General features: G+C 38.8%; 1 protein-coding gene across 4 annotated transcripts in view; it reads right to left on the reverse strand.

Annotated features, from left to right (window-relative positions):
• LOC136873973 (armadillo repeat-containing protein 6 homolog) overlaps nucleotides 1–24,573 on the reverse strand; it is an 85,459-nt gene that overhangs the window by 12,673 nt on the left and 48,213 nt on the right. For all 4 annotated transcript variants that reach the window (XM_067147376.2, XM_068227613.1, XM_067147374.2 and 1 more), the window contains exon 6: nucleotides 10,591–10,740. In XM_067147376.2, coding sequence (XP_067003477.2) covers nucleotides 10,591–10,740 — 150 coding nt within the window. The remainder of the gene's footprint in view (nucleotides 1–10,590; nucleotides 10,741–24,573) is intronic.

Consider the following 24,573-nt stretch of genomic DNA (forward strand, 5'->3'; position numbering starts at 1 on the left):
GCACTGTGAAGAATGAGCAGCTTTGACAAATGTGTCTCTACATGCATCCTGCTGTTGAGGAGTGAGCTTAATCAAAGCATCATTAGTTGCCGCAGAAAAATTCCTCTCACAAATGAAGGTGAAACTGGTGTCAAGGTTATGCAGTTTGGGGTAAGGGAGATGAGAGGTAGGATACAGAGACCCTTCAAGTTCAGTGAGGAGGTCTACCAATTCAGCTGCATGATCTTTGACAAAAACCATGTGGGAGTGAAGTCTATTCAGTTCTCGGTCACTCAGATCAGTCAGGTACTTAATACCACAGTTGTTGATGTCTTTCATGTCAGACATCTTGAAAAAATGTAACAACATCAGTAAAGTAAGCACTCGAATAGAAGGCAGCCTGAAACCAGCTATTCCATCGGGTTATGACAGGTGCAGGAAGCAGCTTTGCTTCCTCTGAAGCACCATACTGTTATGTTAAGAATTGTAAATAATTATATTTTTGCTTTCTTGTGTTCAAAAATGCAGACTTTACCATCGCAACCACACGATTTAAATCGGTCATCACTGCGACCCAACTATTCCCAACCAAGCTGATCTTATGTGCCCAGCACTGTACATGCATTAAGTGATCCCCTATGACCACACTTAATGTTTCATAACACCGGGTCATGTACGGGGCACTGTCACTAACAAACACTTTAACTGCATCATATGGTACACTATAACTGCGCAGGGCTTCTAAAACAGCATGAGAGCAAATTGTAGCATTTCCTGCATCAAGATAGTTCACAGAAACAACGTGCAGCTCTCTTTTCGATCCGGCTGGGTCTTGGAATATGATGATAAAAACACAACGGCCCATTATATCTGTAGTTTCATCACAGAGTATGTTGATTTTCTTCCCCACTAGAGCCTCTGCTGTTCTTTTCTGGTGGTCAGATGCAACTTCTAGAAAGGAAAAAGTAATTTGAAATTACTGGATCAGTTGGGTACAGGTAAGATATTTCGACATGGAAATTGCACTCAAATTCAATATCCTTCAATTTTGCGCGTGGTTTCAATGTCGTAATACCTAAACCGTGCCTGATCAATGAAATTGAAACTTAACTGGTAAATGTACTACTTCATACCGAGCTCGATAGCTGCAGTCGCTTAAGTGCGGCCAGTATCCAGTAATCGGGAGATAGTGGGTTCGAGCCCCACTGTCGGCAGCCCTGAAGATGGTTTTCTGTGGTTTCCCATTTTCACACCAGGCAAATGCCGGGTCTGTACCTTAATTAGGCCATGGCCGCTTCCTTCCAATTCCTAGGCCCTTCCTATCCCATCGTCGCCATAAAACCTTCCTGTGTCGGTGCGACGTAAAAAAAAAAAAAGTACTTCACGTAGAGTTCTCACACATGGCAGCTCTTCATTTGAAAACTCAGTAATCCAAGCTCTTAGCTCTTTGCTTTCCAGCTTTTCCAGAGGTATGGCCAATACTTCAATTGTGCGTTTCGAGAAGTTATCTCTGGAAAGTTTTCGTCCTTCACAACTATCTAACTGTGTAAGCACAGAAGATTGCTTTCTTTGAGACGTACTAGCAGCAGGGGTTGAACTTTCATTATCGCGTCGCTTACCCACGTGTTTTTCAGATTGAACATGCTTCACAATGCTGTCCTTTTTTTCCCACCCAACTCGGCAATTACAATACTTGCAAAACACTGTCGCTGAATCTGTGGCATATAAACCATTCTTTGCATATTGCTGAGCTCTTCCATGCGCAGTTTTTGTTGCGTGCCCCATAACCTAAACAATCGCTCGACTTTCTATTCTTCACTAGTTTCAATTTTGAACAGGAAATCAACGCTGCGTCTACCTCATTATTTCCGTGACACTCTATTTACATTTCGATAATAATCGATACAGATCTTATTCCCCTTGCTATTCCCATTGTAAATATCGATTAAAGTCAGCAAGCAGCAATCGACTGGCTACTTTTCGTCATTGATCGGAACAGTCGAAACATTTATGCATCATATTTTGAGTATTTCTGGTGATTTTGCCAAAATATGTTGTTTTCGCCAGTAAAACAGTACATTTTCGCATAATTCGCACCAAAATAGCATATTAATACTAATTTTGCATTTTGGGTCACAATTTGCATTTTGTCGCACTTCTATTTATGCGTAAAAGTGATTTTATTTCACATTAGAATTACCGTAAGCTTGGATTCAGTACAAGATTCAAAAATTTGCATTTATCGCAAATGCGATTTTTTCAGGTCCCTAGTCATTACTAAGTCATCAGGAGTGTGTTTAATGTTAATTTTAATTAATATAAAAGTCATTGTGGATAGCAAACACGCTGATTGGTTGATCATTTGAACATATGGGAATCCCCCAGCCACAACGGCGTTGGCTAAGTTTCTTAAGCATCCCAATCATCGGAAGTGTCATTTTTATTGTGTGAGTCGCTGTGAAGTGAACATTGTTCCATACTGCTCTTTTATCTGTGCGCGAATGTTGCCACATGGGTAGACATCTAACAGTATAAGGTCTTTTCGACCAAAAACAGTGCATTTATTTGTGAAGAGTGCTAAGTAAACTGGTGCAGTGATAAACTGCCAATTGCACTATGTCGCAAAGTTTTACTTTAAAGTAATAGACGGTAATGTCAGCCGCAGACTGGTGATTGAAGGAGAGACGCTCAGCTGCATTGTACTTTCAGGTCGGTCGTGTAACGCAAAGGACTTTCACATCGAACCGTGAGCCGCTCGAAATAACTGTATTTAAACCTTAATATTAGGATAGTGAATCTTACGTGTGTTTGTTCTGTCAGATTAAGATTGGCTTAATTCATAGTTGACAAGGGTTTATTCGGCACATGCACATGGAGCGGTGAAGAGGTATTTACTTGAAGTCTTGTGTGTTGCAGTGTACAGGAACTTTCATCAAGAAGATGGCACCGCCCTTAGAAGAAAGAAGATAGTTTCCATGTGTTAAATACGTGTTGACGATGGAGTAAAAATACCGGAGCGAGGATGTGAACCGCTGCCGATGTTCAGGGAGTTGCCAAAGATAAGATGCATGTTTTAAATTAAATGGTATGTTATATGAATTATGATTAATACTAGTGAGGCTTAGTGTAGGGATTTCTTTAATGTAATTTTTGCCGGACGGCATGTGTTTAGTTTATGTTTATGATGCTGTAAATATGGATAGGAGGGGATTGCATGATTTCTCTACTTTTCTTTTACTTTACGATTAGTTAGATGGGATATTGAGGGAGATGTTACGATTTATTTTGTTTTGGGTGATTTTTGCGTTACTTAGCTTAGGGTTATTCCAATACTTTTGTATGTTAGAGATAGGAGGACTAGATTGCCAAGATCATCCACTTTCTGAGTTAAACACTTGCGGCGTTGAGAGTAAATTTTATTTTTCTATTTAGAAAGATTAGTAACAGATAGGTTGCATGATGCATGTTATTTCAGGAGCTGTGACACGTGTGGAGCTGTATATGCAACGTTGACTAAAAAAGGATTCTTCCAATGTGGGTTGGAAACTGTTTCGTACAATGATTTGAGAGGGAATCGAACCTGGATTTATAATGAGAAAGGCTGTTGAGATTGTAAGATATACAAGAGAATTTAATGCATGCTCATCTATGAAATTGATTATGCAGGCCGATTGCATGCCTGATGATGTGATAAGAATTGTGTGCAGCGAGAATAGGCCTGTGATTGTATTCTGAGAGATTATTGAGAATTAGAATTGACGGAAAATTAATGTCAGGCCAGTGAATATGATGCGTGTGTTGAATTATAACAGCAAGCTAGCAAGAAGTATGATTGTGTATGTGAATTTCTGAGCAGTTGTGGAAATACGAGCTCACCTTACAAGTTTACTTATCAGCTGTGTTTATATAGACAGTGCGGAAAGAGATGTCGTTTCCATAATACAATCTTGTTGAACAGTGACCAAGCCCTCAGAGCAGTATTAAGTTTTAACATTTCTTTTCAGCCCAAAGCAAAGCAGAAAATATGTGACAGATGAAGGCACGGTCCGGTGTGCAAATGCAGCAGAGGAACGCAATGTTGCCCATTGCTTTCTACGTGTTTATTAAAGTATATTATTTGTTTTCTCTTACAGGAGGGTGTTTTGTGCAATTTCAAGTTTTTTTTTGATATGTTGTCTTGTTGTTTAATGGGGAACAGCCCGAGTGCTGAGTGAATGTTTGTGGTCAATCTAGTTCTTACTAGATCCTCTGGTGAACCACGTTTCACGTCGAGTCAGTTTAGTATATAAGTTTTCCCCTTCCTAATTCAATGTAAATATTTGAGATATTTTAATTATGTTGTGATTATTGTAAATATAGTGTAGGGAAATGCCACTAGTATTTTTCGTAGTTCATATCATGTCACATTGCGTCTTAATTTTCGTTTAATGGTAACTTTTGTGGCAACTTCCTTGAATTTTAATCCATATTATAGTGATACTCCATATGAATACGCATATGAATACGAATATGAACATTGGACAATAATGTGAAGTTATTTTGAAGCTCACAGATATTTAATGTGTTTGAACTTTCATTTTTGCATTTAATTGTTTGCATAATTAACGTTTTGTTGTCCATTTTCTTTCCAATTTTATCTCCGTGATAATTTTATACTCATTTTATTATTTGAATTTCATTTGTGATAGTATGATTCGGGGTTATTTTATGGAATAAACTCGTCTTACCCCATATTCGTGTTTCTCATTCGAGATAAACCTCCATTATTCCTGTCATGTACTTATAGTTAGGTGATAAACTTCGAAATTTAGATTTACCCTTCGACAATCAACCCACTTCTCCGTCCAAACCTGAGTTAAGTCGGATGTTTAATAAGGAATGGAGGCATCGTCCTAGAGGTTTATTACCCCTGGGTATGGTACAATACTTCTCCATTAGCTGACGGAGTCCAAATATTAGATCAACTGCTTATCTGCCTTTTCGGAATCCATATTGTTTCTCTGATAAATTTAATTCTATCAATGATCTTATTTTCCTTTCTAAAATCTTTTCATACAGCTTTCCCACTTGGGAAGTTAATGTAATTCCTCTGAAATTGGAACATTTCTTCCTATCACCTTTCTTAAAGAGTGGAATGATACCTTTTTTCCAATCTGCTGGTATCTGCCCATCCTTCCATATCTTGTGAAAAAGTCTATACATCCACTGCTTTCCTGGATCACCCATAGACCTGATCATTTCACCACACACTTCACCAGTGCCTGGAGATTTTCCTGTTTTGATGTATTTCCATGCGAGTTCTATATCATTCCATGTCAGATCTGTTATAGTGTCTTCTATTATTCCATCATTAACTAATCTATCTAATGGAATGTTTGTGATACCATTCACATTTAACAGCTCAACAAAATAATTCTTCCATTATTCTTTGATCTCTCTGTCATCTGTAATGAGATACCACTATCACTAGTCAGATAATTAGTCTCTTCTTTGTCCCTCCTCCTATTCTTTTTTCTGTTGCCATCTACATCTTCATTTAGTTTATCACTCCATTCATTCAACCATTTTTCTCTTTCTGCTCTGACAACCTGCTTAGATTATTTTTTTGCCAACTTCTAGAGTTCTTTGTCCTTATCTGTTCTTTTTAAGGACTGTGTCTCTTGTTTTATCATTCCACTATGGTGTCTCTTTCCATTTTCTTTTGCCATTTGTTCTTCCACACGTCTCCTCTGTTGTCTTGAGCAAGCATTCCTTGACATTTTTCCATTCTTCTTCAACTGTTCCAGTGTCTATTTTTGGTATTCGCTGCTGGATTTTTCCTTGATATTCTGTGGTCTTCTCTTTATCCTTCAATTTCCATACCTTTAATTTCTTGTCCTGGTTGGTTCTTATTTCCTTCAACTTTAAACAACCTGAAACAACTAACAAGGAGCCTATGATCACTGTCAAGAGACACACCTGGGATCACTTTCACATCCAGCAACATTTCTTGTGTATGTTTATCTACCATAATATAATCAATGATGGACTCCTGTTGCCCATTCCATCCATATTTGGTGATTTTGTGACTTTTCTGTTTGTGATACCAGGTTTTACTAATAACTATGTTATTTCTCAGACAGAAATCTAGAAGTCTGCTTTCCTCAGTGTTCCTTAGTCCCCATCCATGTGTGCCCAGATATCTGGACCTGTGAAAAATTCCTGAAGACTGGAAGTGTGCAATAATTCACCCATTACATAAGAAAGGGGATAAAACTAACATAAATAACTACAGAGGTATTTCCCTTCTAGCAGTCCCCTACAAAATTCTTTCAAAACTCCTACCTAAGAGACTTGAAATGCAAACAGATCATTTGATTAGAGAATATCAGGCAGGGTTCAGGAAAGGCAGGTCATGCGCAAAACAGATTCTTAAACTCAAGACCATCCTACAAATTCGTAAAAGCAGGCAAACGGTGATTACTTTTGTGGATTTCACAAAGGCATATGATTCTATAGATAGACTGACACTTTAACGTGTACTTGAAGAATTCAAAGTAGACAGGAAAACAGGAGAATTTATCATGCAAACACTAACAGGCACCACTTCCAAGGTTAAATTTTTAGGGGAATTGTCTGAACCATTTGATGTTAAAACAGGAGTCCAACAAGAAGATGGGGTGTCCCCTTTATTGTTTAATCTAGTTTTGGAAAAAGTGGTTAGGACTTGGGAAAAAGACCCTTGGCAGATTACGTGAAAACAAAATTAATTTACAGTGTTTGGCCTTCACTGATGATTTAGCAGTGTTATCCAATAACAAACAGGAAGTGACAGCATCCATTGAAAAATTCCATGAAATTGCATCCAGAACAGGACTCTAGATCTCATATCAGAAAACTCACTACAGTAGAACCTCGATTATACGTTCCCGGAAACTATGTTTTCCCATAACATTCGTTCAAATTACGTGGTCCCGCGAGCATCCTAATTAAATCACGTTGTAAAAATCCCGCATTATCCGTTCCTCGAAGAAACGATTTTCCGGATCAACCGTCCAGAAACTTCAGTCCCATCAACGGTAAATCCTCAACCACGCATTTTCCAAGAAACTGTATCTTACGAAAGGATGGCTACGGCACGGATCTTGATGTTGACGTCCCGTCATTGTGGTAATTTTAAGAAGTACCGGTACTGTACTGGAAAAACGATCAGCGGTGAACTTGCATAAGGGATCATCTTAGCATCGCATTCGGGTAGTATTGTTTAGAGAATCCTCGGAAATCATAAAGCAGGGAGTGCCCTCGACAATTGGAAGGAGACAGAGTGCATTTCGACAGTTCTATTTGAAGACGGAATGAGTTTCGTCAAATGTTCGTACTTGCAAAACGTCTACATTATGTCCAGGGTTAGATGTTCATTTTTTACTTTTTTTGAGTGTGTCGCCGAACAGGTTTTTCGACATTTCCCTCAGGGCACTGTATAGTCACTGGGCTTTCAGGCAGAAATCGAAACTGCTCCTTTTTAAGTAACATAAATTTGGTATTATCGTATAAGATTATGTTATCGAGACCAGAACAGATGTTGCACCTTACATACGTACATAAAGCCATGGGAGGTTTTGGGATTGGCTATTACTGTTTTGGTCCTAATATAAGACTGGGAATTTCATGTTTTTGTGTTAAAATGTTATAAAAGCCGCAGTCGTTTTATTTGCGCACGTTACATTTAAAAACTTTGTATCTCGCACTCGTACTGACTTGTACAGCTAAGTTCAAGGTCGCGAATAATCGTAATTTCGGAAGTGTTAATGATATTTTTTCTCTTTCCAATCTGATTGTGATTAGTGACGGGCAGAACTAAATATAATGCATTCGAGAACTTGAGGATTGATACCGGTACTTTCGAAACCATATTCTCGCATTCAACATAACCTTTAAAAGTCGATGTAGCCTAGGCCTAATTTACGCAGTACAAGATTTCCATAAACCGACTAGGACAGTATACCGGTGACCAAATTACAATGGAAGATTTAAAAAAAAAAACCGGGATTTTGCCATCATGTTGGACGCTTTTGTATCTAATGTGCTTTAATTTATTAGATTAGAGAATGAAAAACTACTTGTAGTTGATTGTTGTTTGGCTCAGCGTTACGGGTATTAGATTTTTTGAAGCGTTTGGCTGATCAAAGTTGCTGAACTGAAAAAAGTTTTCAAAGGAATACCGTATAATGAAGTTTTCAGTTAAGTTTTGATATTTTAAAGTCGCGCACCGGTAATTAACGTTTGAAGCCAGCCCTGTGGTCTAACTTGTCTGCCTCTCACCCGGAGGGCCCGAGTTCGATTACTGGCCAGGTCAGGCATTTTTACCTGGATATGAGGGCTGGTTCCAGGTTCAGTCATTCTACGATTACCTTTAATTGAGGAGCTATTTAATGGTGATATAGCGACTCCGGTCTAGAGAGCCAGGAATAATGGCCGAGAGGATTCATCACACTGACCATGCGTCATCTCGTATCTGCAGGCCTTCGGACTGAGGGCGCTCGCTTGGTAGGCGGAAGGCCCATTGGGGCTGTAATTTGGTTTGGTTTAGGGGCGTTTGTAAGATTATAAGTATACATATTTCATTTTTGTGATGTTTAGCCAAATTGTTGATGGTTCATTCGTTCCCGGATTTTCCGTTTTCCCGTGTTGTACGTTTTTTTTCCGTGGTCCCTCGAAAAACGGAGAATCGAGGTTCCACTGTACATGGAAGGATCCCTTCGGTACCTAGATGGAGAACCAATGAAAACCCAATATGGCAAAATATCCCAAGTGTCTAAATTCAAATACCTGGGAGAAGTCATCCAACCTTCAGGACTCAATCGTGAAGCAAACAAAGAAAGGGTCTCTAAACTACAAAGAGCATACAGACTCACTTGGAGCAGATATAACCAAAAATCTCTGTCCTGAAATACAAAATTAAGACATTACAACACTGTAATCAAGCCTGAAGCACTATATGCATCTGAAACACTGATCATTGGAGGCAGATCATTCATTAAAGATGTAGAAAAGCAATAAAGAAAAAACTTAAGGAAAATTTTTGGACCAGTCTGTACAGGGGGAAATTTGGATGATAAGGAAATCTTGTGACCTGTACCAACACTCAGAGAAAATCTCAGACACATTTAGGAAAATATGTTTGAAATTTTATGGACATATTCTCAGAATGAGTAATCAGAGACTGACCAAAAGAATTCTGAACCTAGCTCTATCAATGAAAGTAAAAAAACAACTGGCTGCTCGAAGTTGGAAAAGATCTTCAGGAAATAGGCATCACAGACAACATTGTGTTAGACAGTTCTAAGTTCAGAAAATAATTCGACAATCACCGCTTTAAACTTCATCCAAGCATTATCACCAACAAAACTCGGTCAGAAGATCGCTAGAAAAGCCACAGCGAGAAGATGAAGAGATTCTGTGAGAAGAAAAAGGCAATGATATCAGCTAAATAAGTTCAATCGCGCTCCTTAGTTGGGCACAATGAAGAAAGAAAGAATAATAATAACACCTACTAATCGAGCTCGACATTTTCACTATTTACCCATGGGTTTAGAGAATTGTTTCCAAGTTATACTAGTCCATTACACACCTCCATCACTCTTTCATTTTCATTTTTCTTTATGGGTATTACTAATCGACTCCGACATCGCATTCGAATGTCGACGGGAGAGTTCGCTAGTGGACATAGCAAGGAAACGATACTGAAGATGATCGATCGCATGCTATATAATGGCTGGGTGGATGAATATTAGTAAAGAAAAAATCGCCAAGCTTAATCACTTGTAATAACAGATGTGTCAATGATAGGGTTCTCGCTGCAACTGGAGGATAATACACAGTTTAATATAAGTATTTTGAACGGACAGAAAAAACCTGATGTTATAACGGGGTTCTCGTTATATGCTGTACTTGCTATAGTGGACTTCTACAGTAATAACAATGATAGAAGCAATATACAATAACTGCTGGCTGTGTGAAGACAAAAGTGGGTAGTTGTACACCTTAATGCTAGATAAGTACAATATTTTTCTAAACGGTTCAAAGAGTTCATCAATGGCACTGAGACTCTCACCACAAATTTTTAAATTCACTATGTTATGGAGTCATCAAAATCTGAAAAGCCAGCCTGAACTCACTGAAAATATTTCTAACAGCTTTGCCAGTCTTTTTGTGGCAGCTAGAATTTCAGTTTCTCTGACTGCCAATCCACTTGAACATAGTTGTGTAAACCACTTGTACACAGCATCATCTAGGGCTTGTTCTGCAGGCATTCTCATTCGCTTCAATTCACATTTCTCTTTTTCCATATTACATTTTAGCACAATGTAGCAATTCATTATTTTTATGTCAGAGATAGTTTATTTTGCAATTTCATACTGTGCATAAATATTAGCACAGATGCATCCTATTCTAATTTTTCTATTACTGTACAATTCATTTTTTATGTTTTTGTCCTGAAAACTGTTTAATCAAGAACATTCTGTAATGATAACATTAAAAAGCACTGTACACAATACTGCACCTAGAAAAAGGTAATATGTAACATATTTAATGTAATACCAACATCTTCCTTAAAAAGAAAGAAAGTACCTGAACATCAGCATCATCTGGATGAGCCTTCATCCCTTCAACAACAACTTCTGCAGCTCCAGCAGCGCAGAGGACCCTGCTATTCTCTGGGCTCCTTAAACTCAGCGCAGCAATGCACGCACAACCAGCAGCAGTCAAGTCAGCTGATTTCTACAAGTAAATGGTATAATAACAATAATAAGATCAAGATCTGTTTTAATACAGACATATAGACTGACAGGCAAAAGAACTGGATCACTTTGTAAAATCTGAATCAAAATCAAACAACAACATTCAGAGACAGCTTCCATTTAGGGAGGTTTTATGATCTAAGAAACATGTATTCAACAGTTTTAGAGATACAAGATTTATAAATGCCATTCCACAAACCGCTTTTAAATCTTAAGTGCCAAGCACTGATTTTCCTGCACTTGTGGGCAATAAAACCAAAGTTTTAAAAGCTCTTGCAATACCGGAATGGAAGGTACTGAAGGATTATCAATATATAATATACTTTTTGTCATAAACAACAAACTTTCTTCAGTTTTCTTTCACATTTGTTGAGTAAATATGTCTCATAACTCAAAAGATGCTGCACAAGCTATCATGCTAATCCAGGATGGACGAAGCATTTGTTATGCTGCTAATACGATCAATGCATTATTTGGAAGTAAGCAATGTGCTCCAAGATTCCATGAACTCTGTATCTATTAGAGATGATGTGGATCAGGCTGTCGGAGGTCTAAAACAACGCCTGGTTCTTTAGGTTTTGTGAGATTGTCACACAATTGTGGTCCAATCTAGAAATCAACTTGAGGCAGTAAAATATAACACTATAAGTGAGAGGACTGTAAAATGAAGACTTCTGGAAGCCAATTAACCCATTCGCCTCACATTTAAATATCATAGGAGTGTACTAAGAAATCACATTTAAATACCGCTCTACGGCCGTCGTCATCACACTATTATTTAGAAAATCAAACAAAACCAACCAGTAAATATTCCTTTCTGAAAATTTGCATGCATGATAATGAAGTAATAAACTTACCAATGCCTCTATTTTAGTAAGTCTGCTGGGTGTGGTACACCTCAAAACATTCTTCTAAGTGAAGAGCTATGCCACACTTTTTGCACTGCCAGCAACTTTCGCTTCTTTTACCCCGGCTGTAGCACACAATACACCTTGTGACTTGATTTCTTCTCTGTAGGGGGAATACACATGGGAAAGTGGGCCCATGATTTAGCTTGTAATCTGGTTGGGGTGGTGCTCGCTGAAGGTCGACCTCGAACCAAGTACTCCGGCAACTGAACAGTCTCTAGTAGCTGCTGTGCAATGCTAGTTCGGAAGTCCGTGTAGCTCGTCTTTGCTAGCAGCGATCTTGTGATACACAGTGAAGGAATTGAAAATGCACATATCTAGGAGGTAAAAGAATATTTTCCTATACCCTTTCACTGTGCGTCACATGATGGGGAACAGAGCTGTAACCTGATCCTGAAGGTCAACACCACCCATCCCCTTCTGGTATTCAAGGCCACACTTGGGCTTTATCACTTGTTCCTCGGGGTTTGTCCTCTCGTCTGAGTTTGCCTGTCCCTGTCATGTCAGCTGATGTGTTTAGGGGTGAGAAAGCAAACATCCTTGTTATTACCCTGCAACTAACAAAAGAACCTGCGCAAAGCCCACTTCTCCGCGCATTCTCTCCGAGTGGACGTCTGACATCATAGGGAGTAGTGGAGGGGGTCACATGCTGCTTGGCCACCGTACTGCGCACACTGTGAAGCGCGGTTACACAAGAGTTTTGCTGTCACTTCAGTATCCGTTTTAGCGCTCTTGTTTTTTTGTCAGTTTTATTCGCATTTCTTTCTTTAGTTGTATTAATTATAGTCCTATAATTCCTTCGCGTGTAGCGTGTACTGTATTGGTAAATGTTTTTATGTATATAAACAGTGTTACCTAGCGACCTTCAAGGGTCATTACTCATTACGGAGCACATTAACCAGGTGAAAAAAACTAAATTCTTGACTGTGTAAAAAACGGAATTAGAAGTATCGGCAGTTGCGCAATTGGTATGCCAACACACACATCTAAAGTCGCTCAGCAGCGGAATAATTGACGGCAGCCCAGTCTCTCAGCTATATAGTGTTGTGTACCATGTTATTCTAGTGAGAGTGTCATTTAAATGTACAGTAGTTATGGCTGCTACTTCGAAGTCTGGTAGCAAATCTAGACAGCCTGTAAGGGGACAAGCCAGAGAAATAGTATATAACGTAGCTGCTCACTTACGAGAACAGAAAACAGATCATAAACTGAATTATAATGTAGTGGCTTCAACAAGTCAAGCAACAGGGGTTTCAAAGTCACTGGTGAAACGTATTTTAGCGGAAGGGAAGACGTCTATGGCCAAGGGTCGTTTGCATTTTTCTACATCTGATGGCAAGAAAACAGTCCACAAGAAAAGGATCGAAACAGACGACTTCACAAAAGATGTGATACGTCGGAAAATAAGCGAATTTTACGTGATGAAAAAACTGTACCTACACTGGACAAATTGAAGCGTGTGTTAAAATCGGAAAAGATACTTGACTATAGCAGAGAGTATCTTCGACGGTTATTTTGTGTTGTTCATATTATGTCCTCTGTGTGTACGCTTATTGGAACAGTATACTTTTATTTTTTATTTTTAAAAATATGGTTTACAGCTTGGGTATTGTAAGTAGTTCCATTTAACTCAATGCTTAATACTTTTGGCCACTTTACATTTACTTTCGTTCTTTTAATTGCATTGCGTTTCCGGCTTTAATGAAAGAATAACCTCAATCGAAGAGCCTGACTGCAGCTACTTGCAGTATGTGTTAACGCCAGCTTGACAGCCGGCATGTCTGTCAGCCAGTTGCGCGTGTGCTTGTCCTTGATTCGTCGGGTAACATCGGGATGAACCGGAATAAGCTGCGCGAACCGAAGTAGCCGAGGGTTCTTTTGTTTGTTGTTGGTTAATATCTTTCCACTTCACACACAACATACTGTTGGCAGCCCACGTCTTATACTCTCCACGTTTTAGTTTCGTCTTACTGATATCGCGAGGCATGTTTTTTCGGTTCTGTCTAACAGTTCCAATTACATTCATCTGCTTGTCCTGTAGCCTTTTGAATAAATCTGGGGAAGAATAGCAGTTATCTAAAAACAATGTATGTCCTTGGTCTAACAAGGGTTCACACATGTTGAGAACAACGTTTGTACTTGCTGGCAGACTTGGATCTGTTACATCATCACCTACATAAATTTTGAAAGACAGACAGTAGCCAGAACTTGATTCACAAATTTTGTAAATTTTTATTCCAAACCCAGAACGTTTAGACCTATATCACTGGACATATGAAAGGCGGCCTCTGAATTTCATTAGACTTTCATCTAGAGCAATGTCTTGTGAAGGTAAATATAATTCTGAAAATTTGGAGCAGAAATGTTGTATTATAGGCTTAATCTTTCTTAGTTTGTCACTACTATTGACTTGTTCATCGTCAACAAAATGTAAAAATTGTGAAATTATAATAAATCTTCCCTTCCTCATGGTTTCATGAAAAATAGGAGTGTTTATACACCTGTTTTTACTCCAGTATAACTGTACTCTTGACTTTCGCACTTGTGACATTAGTATAACTAACGCAAAAAATGCCCTAATTTTGTCAGGTGTAGTCTCAAACCATTTGTCATCGTCTTTCAACTTTTTTCTGGCAGGATTGCTCAACTGTTTTGCTGCATATGAATTTGTCTCGACAGATATTTTGTCAAACAAAGGATTCATGTATTCGCAAAAAACAGAGTTCAGATAGTGGCTGCGTTTCAAACTTTTTCAATAAGTTTTCACTAACCCCACTATATTCACTAAACTTATGTACAACATGTTTATTGTCACTTTTTGTGCAGTTCCAGTCAGTCAAGTTAGTCTGTGCCGAGGTACGAGCTTGTTTCGAAAGACTCGCCACACCGTCATTATTTGCATCACTTTCCGTGTCATCAGAACTATTATACACATCACTAGTACTCGAACTAAGGACTTCAGGGTCTATATCGTCGTCACAAACATCACTGCCTTCAATATCACTCTCTATAACACTATCTATTAGCTTCCGTATTCCTTCTTCATCAACACCAGCACATCTGCTTGAGGCCATGATGGCAACTGACAAGAGCGAATTTATATGGAAAAAGATTCTCTTATCTCATGTTCCGGAAGTGTGTGAGAACCTGGTGAAAGGAAAAAACCGAAGCCACATGTGTAAAGTTCAGCTCAGAATGCATACAAGTGGTGTCTGTGGGTTAGTGACTGAACTACATGGATTGATGTACAGCTGGGCGTCGCCGCGAGCAGAGCTCGTCATGTGATTCATATGTCACGAATAACTATGACGAGCTAGAGTCGTCAAATGATGTGATTGGGTTAAGACCCACTACCACTGGTATGAAGCATACTTCCCAGTACTGAGCAACGTGATTAGAATTTGCGCATCGGTAGCAAAACTGGACTGTGAACCAGTGTCGGTGATACTCTTCACAGATGAGTCATGATTCTGTCTCCAGTTATCTGATGGTAGAGAGAGACTATGGAGAAGATCTAGGGAGTGATATTCACATTGCAATATCACCAAAAGTAGGTGACGCCATGGTTTGGTATGGTATTAGCTTTGAGGCACGAACACAGTTTGTCATTATGTATTATGAATGCCATATGATAACTGATATGTCATATAAAGGTAAGTATAAAATAGAATACACATAATTCCAGGAATATTCATCAAAAGGGGTGGAAGGATATAACTATTTTTAGGCCTTCACCAGATAGGGAGTCTGTGGATGTACAGAAGAATGAAAGAAATGTTACGAGTAGAATTATTTAATTAATGAGAATCATTAGTGTGCGTTTAACACCAAACTAGAATTTTTTCTTGTTTTTGCTATTTGCTTTACGTCGCACTGACACAGATAGGTCTTATGGCGACGATGGGACAGGGAAGGGCTAGGACTGGGAAGGGAAGGAAGCGGCCGTGGCCTTAATTAAGGTACAGCCCCAGCATTTGCCTGGTGTGAAAATGGGAAACCATGGAAAACCATTTTCAGGGCTGCCGACAGTGGGGTTCGAACCTACTATCTTAAGCACTTAAGCAACTGCAGCTATCAAGCTCAGTCTAGAATTTTTTTTTTTAAATAACAGAGAAAGCAACACAACATGAAAAACAGTTATAACTGTGATATACAAAGGATTAACTTTTTTTCCCCTGCTATTTGCTTTACGTCGCACCGACACAGATAGGTCTTATGGTGACAATGGGACAGGAAAGGCCTAGGATTGGGAAGAAAGCGGCCGTGGCCTTAATTAAGGTACAGCCCCAGCATTTTCCTGGTGTGAAAATGGGAAGCCACGGAAAACCACCTTCAGGGCTGTCGACAGTGGGGTTCGAACCCACTATCTCCCGGATGCGAGCTCACAGCCACGCGCCTCTAACCGCATTGCCAACTCGCCCGATGAAACTAACCTCACCAAGAGGATAAATGTATTAAAAATGCCTTATAACAAGCTATGATAAAATAACTAATACATCTTTAAAAGAAATTACAAAATGGAATTTTAACAAGACTAGAATAACAACAGTAGGTACCTGCAAATACAGAAGATCGATAAGTAGAGAGTAACTTTTCCTTGTCCAGCCCCACGGTGTAGGGTACAATGCACCCACCTGTCACCCGGCGGCCCCGGGTTCGATTCCCGGCCAGTCAGGAGTGTTTAATTGTAATGATTAATATCCCTGGCCTGGGGACTGGGTGTTAGTGACGTCCTTAATCTTCCTTTACTCATACACTACATTCCACACTACTGCCATTCCAATTACATGCAGGTTCATACAATATGGTGCCAGTAGGGGCAAAAGATCCACATGGGTCGACCAATTGACCAATTTACTAATTTAAAGGTAAATAAACTAATGTATTGATAAGGTGGAGATTTTAGACTTTCTTTATATCAGAGCCCCAAACAACCAGCGTTTAAAAAATTAAAAAAAAAATTTTCCTTCTTCAAATATTAGAAAGATCTGACAATTTAATTACTCACAGTATATAGACAATACACGATTAGGAAAAGATTGTAAGATCTGAATATAGCAAAAAAAATGTTCAAATGAAGAATGATACACTATTTACATGAGTAGCCATGACACATAAAAGAGAGAGAGAAGGGAACTCACCACGTTGACCACATCGGCTCGATAGACAAAGTCCAGAGTTCTATTCTATCCCTTTTGGTTGAAGGCACAAATTGAAGATTTAGGAAAGAAAGAAAAGGGGGGTATAATGACACAAAAAGAGAGCAGAAAGATTTAGTAGTTCATCATGAATTAGGTCCCCAGGATCATCTACCACTTCAGGAAAGGGCTCAATCTGGAGTAAAACTTTATAAGAAAAAACAGAAAAGAACTGGGAAGAACCAGCTTACCCAAAAAGTCGAAAGGTCTCTTGCCCTACCTGAGTCATTGATGACACTTCAGCTGAAATGAAGTGGAATAAAGTCATCATACAAATAAAGTCGAAATAGTTTCCAGTCTCGAACTGATGCAATGCACACTGACCAAGTGTGGAGAGGTAAGATAAGGGTTATTCTGCCCGAAGGCAGGTCCGAACCTCCGCAGAGGTGTTCCTGAGCCGGAGTTTACATGCGGTAGGGTGACCAGTTCCTTTCCGCTCCTCCATTCAAGTGTGGAGAGTGGTGAGAATTTATAGGTAGAAAAGTGTGACATAGACAGACGTAATGGTAGGGGCGAGAGGGGAAAGACACTGGAAAGTTCAAGAATATAGTAGAAGTTGAAAAGACGCATTTAGAATGTGAAGAAGTGTAGAGATCCGGGGAAGAAAGTAAGGTTAGAAACGTGTGCCAGGTTATTGGTAGTGGAAGATAAGAGAACATTAGTCATTACCGATGGAGGTGTTCAAAATGCATAACGACATACTGAGATGTTAACAGAGCATGAAATTCCATCTCTTTGATGCAAGTGTAATGGACTAGTATAACTTGGAAACAATTCTCTAAACCCATGGGTAAATAGTGGAAATATCGAGCTCGATTAGTAGGTGTTATTTTTCTTCTTATTATGACTTGTGAGGTGTGGCTATGACATTGTTTACATCTATTATTATTATTATTATTATTATTATTATTATTATTTACGTAGTATGTACGGACTTCATTTGGCATAAATTGTGGTCGTATCATTTATTATTTGTGTGCTGAATGATCTGTCTTGAGTAACAAAACATGTGAGGTTATGTCACGATACGTCTCCTGTATGTATATTAATAAAACCAGTTATCATAATCACAAAGATGCACACAGGAGATGCTGTCAATTGTGTACACAGTTTTATTTACTAATTATATACACATTATACATACACACCAACAAATTGCCGTCTTGAACCGACTCAAAGGAGAAGAAGAAGAAGACTGCCACATTAGCTTGTCAAACAACTACCAACACAACAAACTCAACAACATGAGTTCACACACTAACTAACAACTCCTCACTAACAACACAACTCAACTTCCAAGACTCTCTCTTTATATACCTTGCCTAGCCAGGCTTCTAGAAAAGTATGACACAACATGTTTTCTTGTATCTTATCGAGTTTCCAATAACCTATGTACAAATTGACAGAACATTCTATAAAACTCGAGTGACAAAGATGCGTTGTTCTGGAATCTTACCCTGTGTTGCACAACATTACATCGGATTTATAAATCATATTTACAGGTAGTAATAAATTATGTACTATTAATTACGTGTTCTTACATTAAATAAAGTCTTAATAATATAAATACAACAGACGTATCATGACATAACCTCATATGTTTTGTTACTCAAGACAGATCATACAACACACAAATAATAAATGATACGACCATGATTTATACCTAATAAAGTCCGTACACAGCTACATAAATCATTATAATAATAATAATAACAATAACACTAATAGACGTAAACAACTTCATAACCACACCTCACAAGTAGTAGTAATAATAATAATAATAATAATAATGATAATAATAATAATAAGAAGAATAAGAACAACACCACCTACTAATCGAGCTCGATATTTCCACTATTTACCCATGAAATTAAATGAAATGTGGTATGGCTTTTAGTGCCGGGATATCCCAGGACAGGTTTGGCTCGCCAGGTGCAGGTCTTTATATTTGACACCCGTAGGTGACCTGCACGTCGTGATGACGATGAAATGATGATGAAGACAAAACATACACCCAGCCCCCGTGCCATTGGAATGAACCAATTAAGGTTAAAATCCCCGACACGGCCGAGAATCGAACCCAGGACCCTCTGAACCGAAGGCCAGTACGCGGACCGTTCAGCCAACGAATCGGACACTATTTACCCATGGGTTTAGATAATTGTTTCCAAGTTATACTAGTCAATAACACATGCATCAAAGCCATTTGTTGGCAAAAACTTGAAACTGATGCATCGCAATGCTCGCTTCCATGTCGCTTATTGTGTGTCAGAATTCCTTTGTGAAATTGGGATACAAACCTTGCCTTGGTCAGCATGTAGCCTAAACCTCAATTCCTTTGAGCACCTACGGGATATGCTTGGACAATATGTCCAACATCAAAATTTTCACTCTCTGTACAAAATGTGACCAGCATTATTGGAGGAGTGAATGCATATCCCCACCAAACTAAAGCCGAGTCTGTCATCACTACCAGGGGTGGAACACATTACTACTGTAGTGACAGGAAAGTGGTTAGTAACAGCAAAGACACCGTTCAGTTGCAAGATCGTGAATTAAGTCAGTGTCCCTTTAATTTTATTCAGTAAAAAAAAATTTACAACTCTCTAACCTTAAATGATGAGGATAATGTGCACAGGCCCAGTCGCTGCAATATGTTGTCTAATCAATAACAATACAAGGTTTTTTTTCCTATTTGATTTTACGTCGCACCGACACAGAGAGGTGTTATGGCGACGATGGGACAGGAAAGGGCTAGGAGTAGGAACGAAGCGGCCGTGGCCTTAATTAAGGTACAGCCCCAGCATTTGCCTGGTGTGAAAATGGGAAACAACAGAAAACCATTTTCAGAGCTGCCAACAGTGGGGTTCGAACCTACTATCTCCTGAATACTGAATACTGGCCGTACTTAAGCGACTGCAGCTATCGAGCTCGGTAATACAAGGTTTTAGGTATATACAGGATGTGGCAGAGATACCTGACGAATTTCAAACGTACATAAATTGGCAACGCAACAAGCCATTTAAAGATTTATTGCACTGTTGGAAAGAATAGTGTTTACCACTTGCGTGTCATACACACTAGGTTTTGAAAATAATGTCATCCAAATGCCAACTGTCCTGTTTGATGCACCTCGCAGCCTCTCCCTGAAGTTCCGCATGATTCTCTCGAGCATGTCTTGTGGTATTGCCTCGATTTCTTCACGCGTGGCAGCTTTCTTGTCATGTAGTGTTTGCGGCTTACGCCAGAAGACGCGATCCTTCAAATATCCCCGGAGAAAGAAATCGCACGGGGTGAGGTCAGAGGAACAGGCTGGCCATGGAACGTCACCCCATAAGGAGATGAGACGTCCTGGAAACGTTTCTCTGAGCAGACTCATCAATGCCCTGGCTGTGTGTGCAGTGGCACCATCTTGTTGGAACCACACAGCAGGATTCCCTAGGTCGGTGAGTGTCGGCTGCAGGAAGTTACATAACAGCTGTACGTAACGATCCGATGTTACTGTTACAATTCTGTCCTCCTCTTCAAAAAAGTAAGGGCCTACAATTCCGAAATCAGCGACAGCACACCAAACAGTAACACGCTCGCTGTGGAGAGGTCATTCATAGTGTTGTTGAGGATTGGTTGCAGACCAGTACCGAAAATTTTGTTTATTAACGTAGCCTGACAAATTAAAGTGCGCTTCATCACTTGCCAGGACACTGGCGTCAGCTGCTACAGCTTCCCGGATAGTCTCACAACACGCTCTGCAGTTGGCCCAATCACTAACACTGAGTTTCTGAATACCCAATGGATGGTATTTCATGTCTGCATGTAAAATCCTCCTCAGGGTGCGATCCGAGAGTTCCATAACATGTAAATGCCTACACACTGAATGTTGAGGAGATTGCATAACGGTGTGTCTCACTGCACGGATGGTCTCTGGTGTTTGGACACTACGAGGCCTACCAGGCGGCTTCGTTTTCACACTCAAACCACTTTTTCTCAAACTGTTCACCCATAACAGAATGGTGTTCCTGCTCGGAACTTTCTAATGTCGACCTAAGCCAAAGTGTCTGTGAAACAAACGCTGTGTTGTGGTAACAGAGTCGGCATTTTTTAAATAAGTCTCAATCATGAAACTTCGGTGTTCACCACTCCACGCCATGCTAGCGAATTGCTGGCTGACTGACTAGCCCGGACAAGACAATACACGTGTTCTCCAAGGCCAAGGCCAAGGCCGCGCGCACCACGACAATAACACCTGTTTGAAAGCTGTGGCCAATACGACCTTTAGTTCGCTCCAATCAAGTGTATGTGACATAAATGGCAAACCCTGCTCTTTTAAACTGCGCAACAAAATTATGAATGGTTTGTTGCGATGCTGAGTTATTTACGTCTGAAATTCGTCAGGTATTTCTGGTGCACCCTGTAAGTACAAATTTGAAACAATACTTTTTTTTTTTTGCTGGTCATCGCATATGTAGGCTAATGTTTATTGTGACAAGTCAAAAGAAACATCAGAACTAGGATAAAGGAATGAATAGCATAGGTAGAGCGAACAACCAATAGGAAAGAAAAGGAAAAGTTTTTTTTACGTCGCACAAACACGGATAGGTCTTATGGCGATGATGAGATAGGAAAGGGCTAGGAGTGGGAAGGAAACAGCTGTGGCCTTAATTAAGGTACAGCCCAAGCATTTGCTTGGTGTGAAAATGGAAAACCATCTTCACATCTGACGACAGTGGGGTTTGAATCCACTATCTCCTGAATGCAAGCTCACAGTTGAGCGCCCTTAACTGCACGGCCAACTCACTCGGTTAAAGGACAAAGCATGGAAATACAAAAGGACATGGGCAAACGCTACATTTTCACACCTTACTGCTTTCATGAATGCTAACTGTAATTTATTATAATTTTAACACTATATTTCATCAAGATAAGGATCTAAATTATAAGAAGTATAGCATACAAAAAGTTAATATCTCTAAAGCAGCCCAGGAAACAATGCCAACTGCCTCTTAAACCTTCTTCCTCTTTATGATTTCTACCTGTTGAGAACTTAATTTTGAACTTTCTCTTAATTATCTCTCTATCAGTAAAATTACGCCCAGTGTCGAGCGGCGGTAAATAACTCGTGTTATTATTTATAAATTTCATTTTCCGTATTGACAGATTCAAAGTATAGATAAGAAATGTGTTTTTCCACCAATCAATACAAAATTTATTTTAAATAGATTACACTAGTACCGGTTTCGGTTCTTAACAGCCATCATCAGCTAGTACATGATTAGTTTCCAGCCATTAGACAAATCACAAGTTGTTATTGTATTAGACATCCGGATGTCTAATGGGGGATGGAAATGTATATAGTAGCATGAAATTAAAATATCTGTAGTCAAGGTAAAAAGTTACAATAAGTTAGAACATGAGTATGTAGAACATATTAAAACATATGGGCCACAATATAAAACACTTAAAAAGTTTTAACACATTAAAATTTGGTATATACAGGTAGACACTTGTTAAAATTTTAGTTCATGTTACATAGATTTCATTCTTCTATCTTCTGTGTAGATCCTTCTATGTCATGTTGATTTTAGCTGTGTGAGGTAATCTTCGAGAATGTTCTGAAGCTAGTATGCGTCATATTGATATGGACCTTTGTCATAAAGAAATTTTATTGTGTTATATAATCCAACTTGTGATGTACTCTAGTAAGTTTTAATATAGTAAACTGCAGGTCTTGAGTTTGAATTTAGAAGCAGTTGGTGGCAACACCTCTCTCGTCTATGTTCGTTTGTGGTTGTAGTCTGTAAAGATAAGCTAATATAAGATACCGGTAGTGTGTGTATGAAGGAATGCCTGGTGTGTGTATGGAAAGAGTACTTACTATAGTTGTTGTGGAGGTCTTGTACCAATGTGACTGAAGGCTTGTTGTGTTCTACTGCGAGTGCATCTGGGGCTCATATTAGCTGTGGAGGGGGATGTAGGTGGAGGGGAAGAAGGAGTGGCCGTTGGGGTAGTAGGGGCGGGGTCGGGCTTGTGATTCGTTGGTTTGTTGGAGCGTGTGTTTACTATTTTGAGGTAATCATTCTTTAATGCCGGAATGGCTTTATCAAATATGGTGCTGGTTTTCTCTGTAATATCATTGATGTTATGATTGGGGTTAGCGTATTGATCCAAAGAAATATAGAAATCTTCGGTTATGTTGAGCAGGGGGCCCTTAGAGTTTATGTTTAGTATCGTCATGTCGTTATTCATGTCTGTAAAACTATGCTTGGATTCTTCTACATGTTGGCCTATTGATGAGAAATGGTTATGTTTTACTGCATTTATATGTTCATTGTAGCGGATGATGAAGTTTCTGCCTGTACGTCCAATGTAACTTGTGTCACAATTGTTACATTTGATACAGTAGACACCTGATTGGTTGTATTTATTGTTATTATTGACTGTTTTAGTGTTATGTATAATGTTGGTACTATTGTGTGTGGTTTTGAATGCTATTTTCATGTTGCGCTTCTTGAAAATATTAGTTATGGTATATATATGGGTGTTGTTAAAGGTAAATAGGGCATAGTCTTTTTTTATACATAACACTAAAACAGTCAATAATAACAATGAATACAACCAATCAGGTGTGGCAGTGCTCCATTGAAAATAGTGAATGAAAAACAACACCTTGGTAACATAAAATAACTTTAATTGGTACTGAATGAGATGTTACAACTTCAAGAAAAAAAGGGAACCCTAACTGAGTCAAATTTTAGTAAAACCTAGGATTAATTCAGAAAAGAAAAAATGGTTGCCAGAAAATAAATTCGATATCATGTTGGAATTAAATTAAATAGTAAAGTAATTTGCAACTAAATAAATTGGAAAATATTTTGATATCAATTAACTGATGATAATAATAAAAAGATTTGTAACCAATAAATCAGGAAATATGCTGATATCCATTAACTGATAATAATAAAAAGATTTGCAACCCATAAATCAGAAAATATGTTGATATTCAGTAACTGATTAAAATAAAAGATTTGCAACCAATAAATCAGAAAATATGGTGATATTCATTTAAATGATAATAATAAAAAGATTTGCAACCAATAAAACAGAGAGAGAAAAAAAAAGGAAAATGTTGACCTCCATACCTTTCTACCAGAAGTTACTAATAACTAATATAAAATGTGATCGATCACCGGTATAAAATGAACTAAGCAAACTTTTAGTTCCAGTAAACAATATTACAGTTCAGCTAGATGTTGAGGAGATCACTTCGTCTTCATCACCTCGAGTAATTAATACCATTACCACCAAGGGACTGTTCCCAAGATAAGTAATAATTTATCAGAGAAATTTACACATGCTCTGCAACCAAACGAAAAAGAAGTTTTTTTAAAAAAAAAAAGGGTGGCGAAAATGGATTAACGAAAATCAAATATCATCAACAAGATACACCAAACCAAAAACATTAACATAGAACAACGCAAAGCACGCGTATCGGTTCACTCAATCCAATTCCCAACAACAATCCGATCAACATCCCGTTGCTAAGGTAACCCAAAACAACACAAAGCCTCCTTCCCGAGTGAGGAGGAATAGAAACAGCAGCAAGGAAAAATATCTCGAAAACCCCCAGAGAAAAGAAAGCGTACCAAACAGAGCAGAAAAGTACACAGAATTACAGACAGGAAACTCCAAAAAGAAAAAGGAGATAAGCTC

Source organism: Anabrus simplex, chromosome 5 (genome assembly GCF_040414725.1).
Source record: "Anabrus simplex isolate iqAnaSimp1 chromosome 5, ASM4041472v1, whole genome shotgun sequence".
Taxonomy (NCBI): Eukaryota; Metazoa; Arthropoda; class Insecta; order Orthoptera; family Tettigoniidae; genus Anabrus; species Anabrus simplex.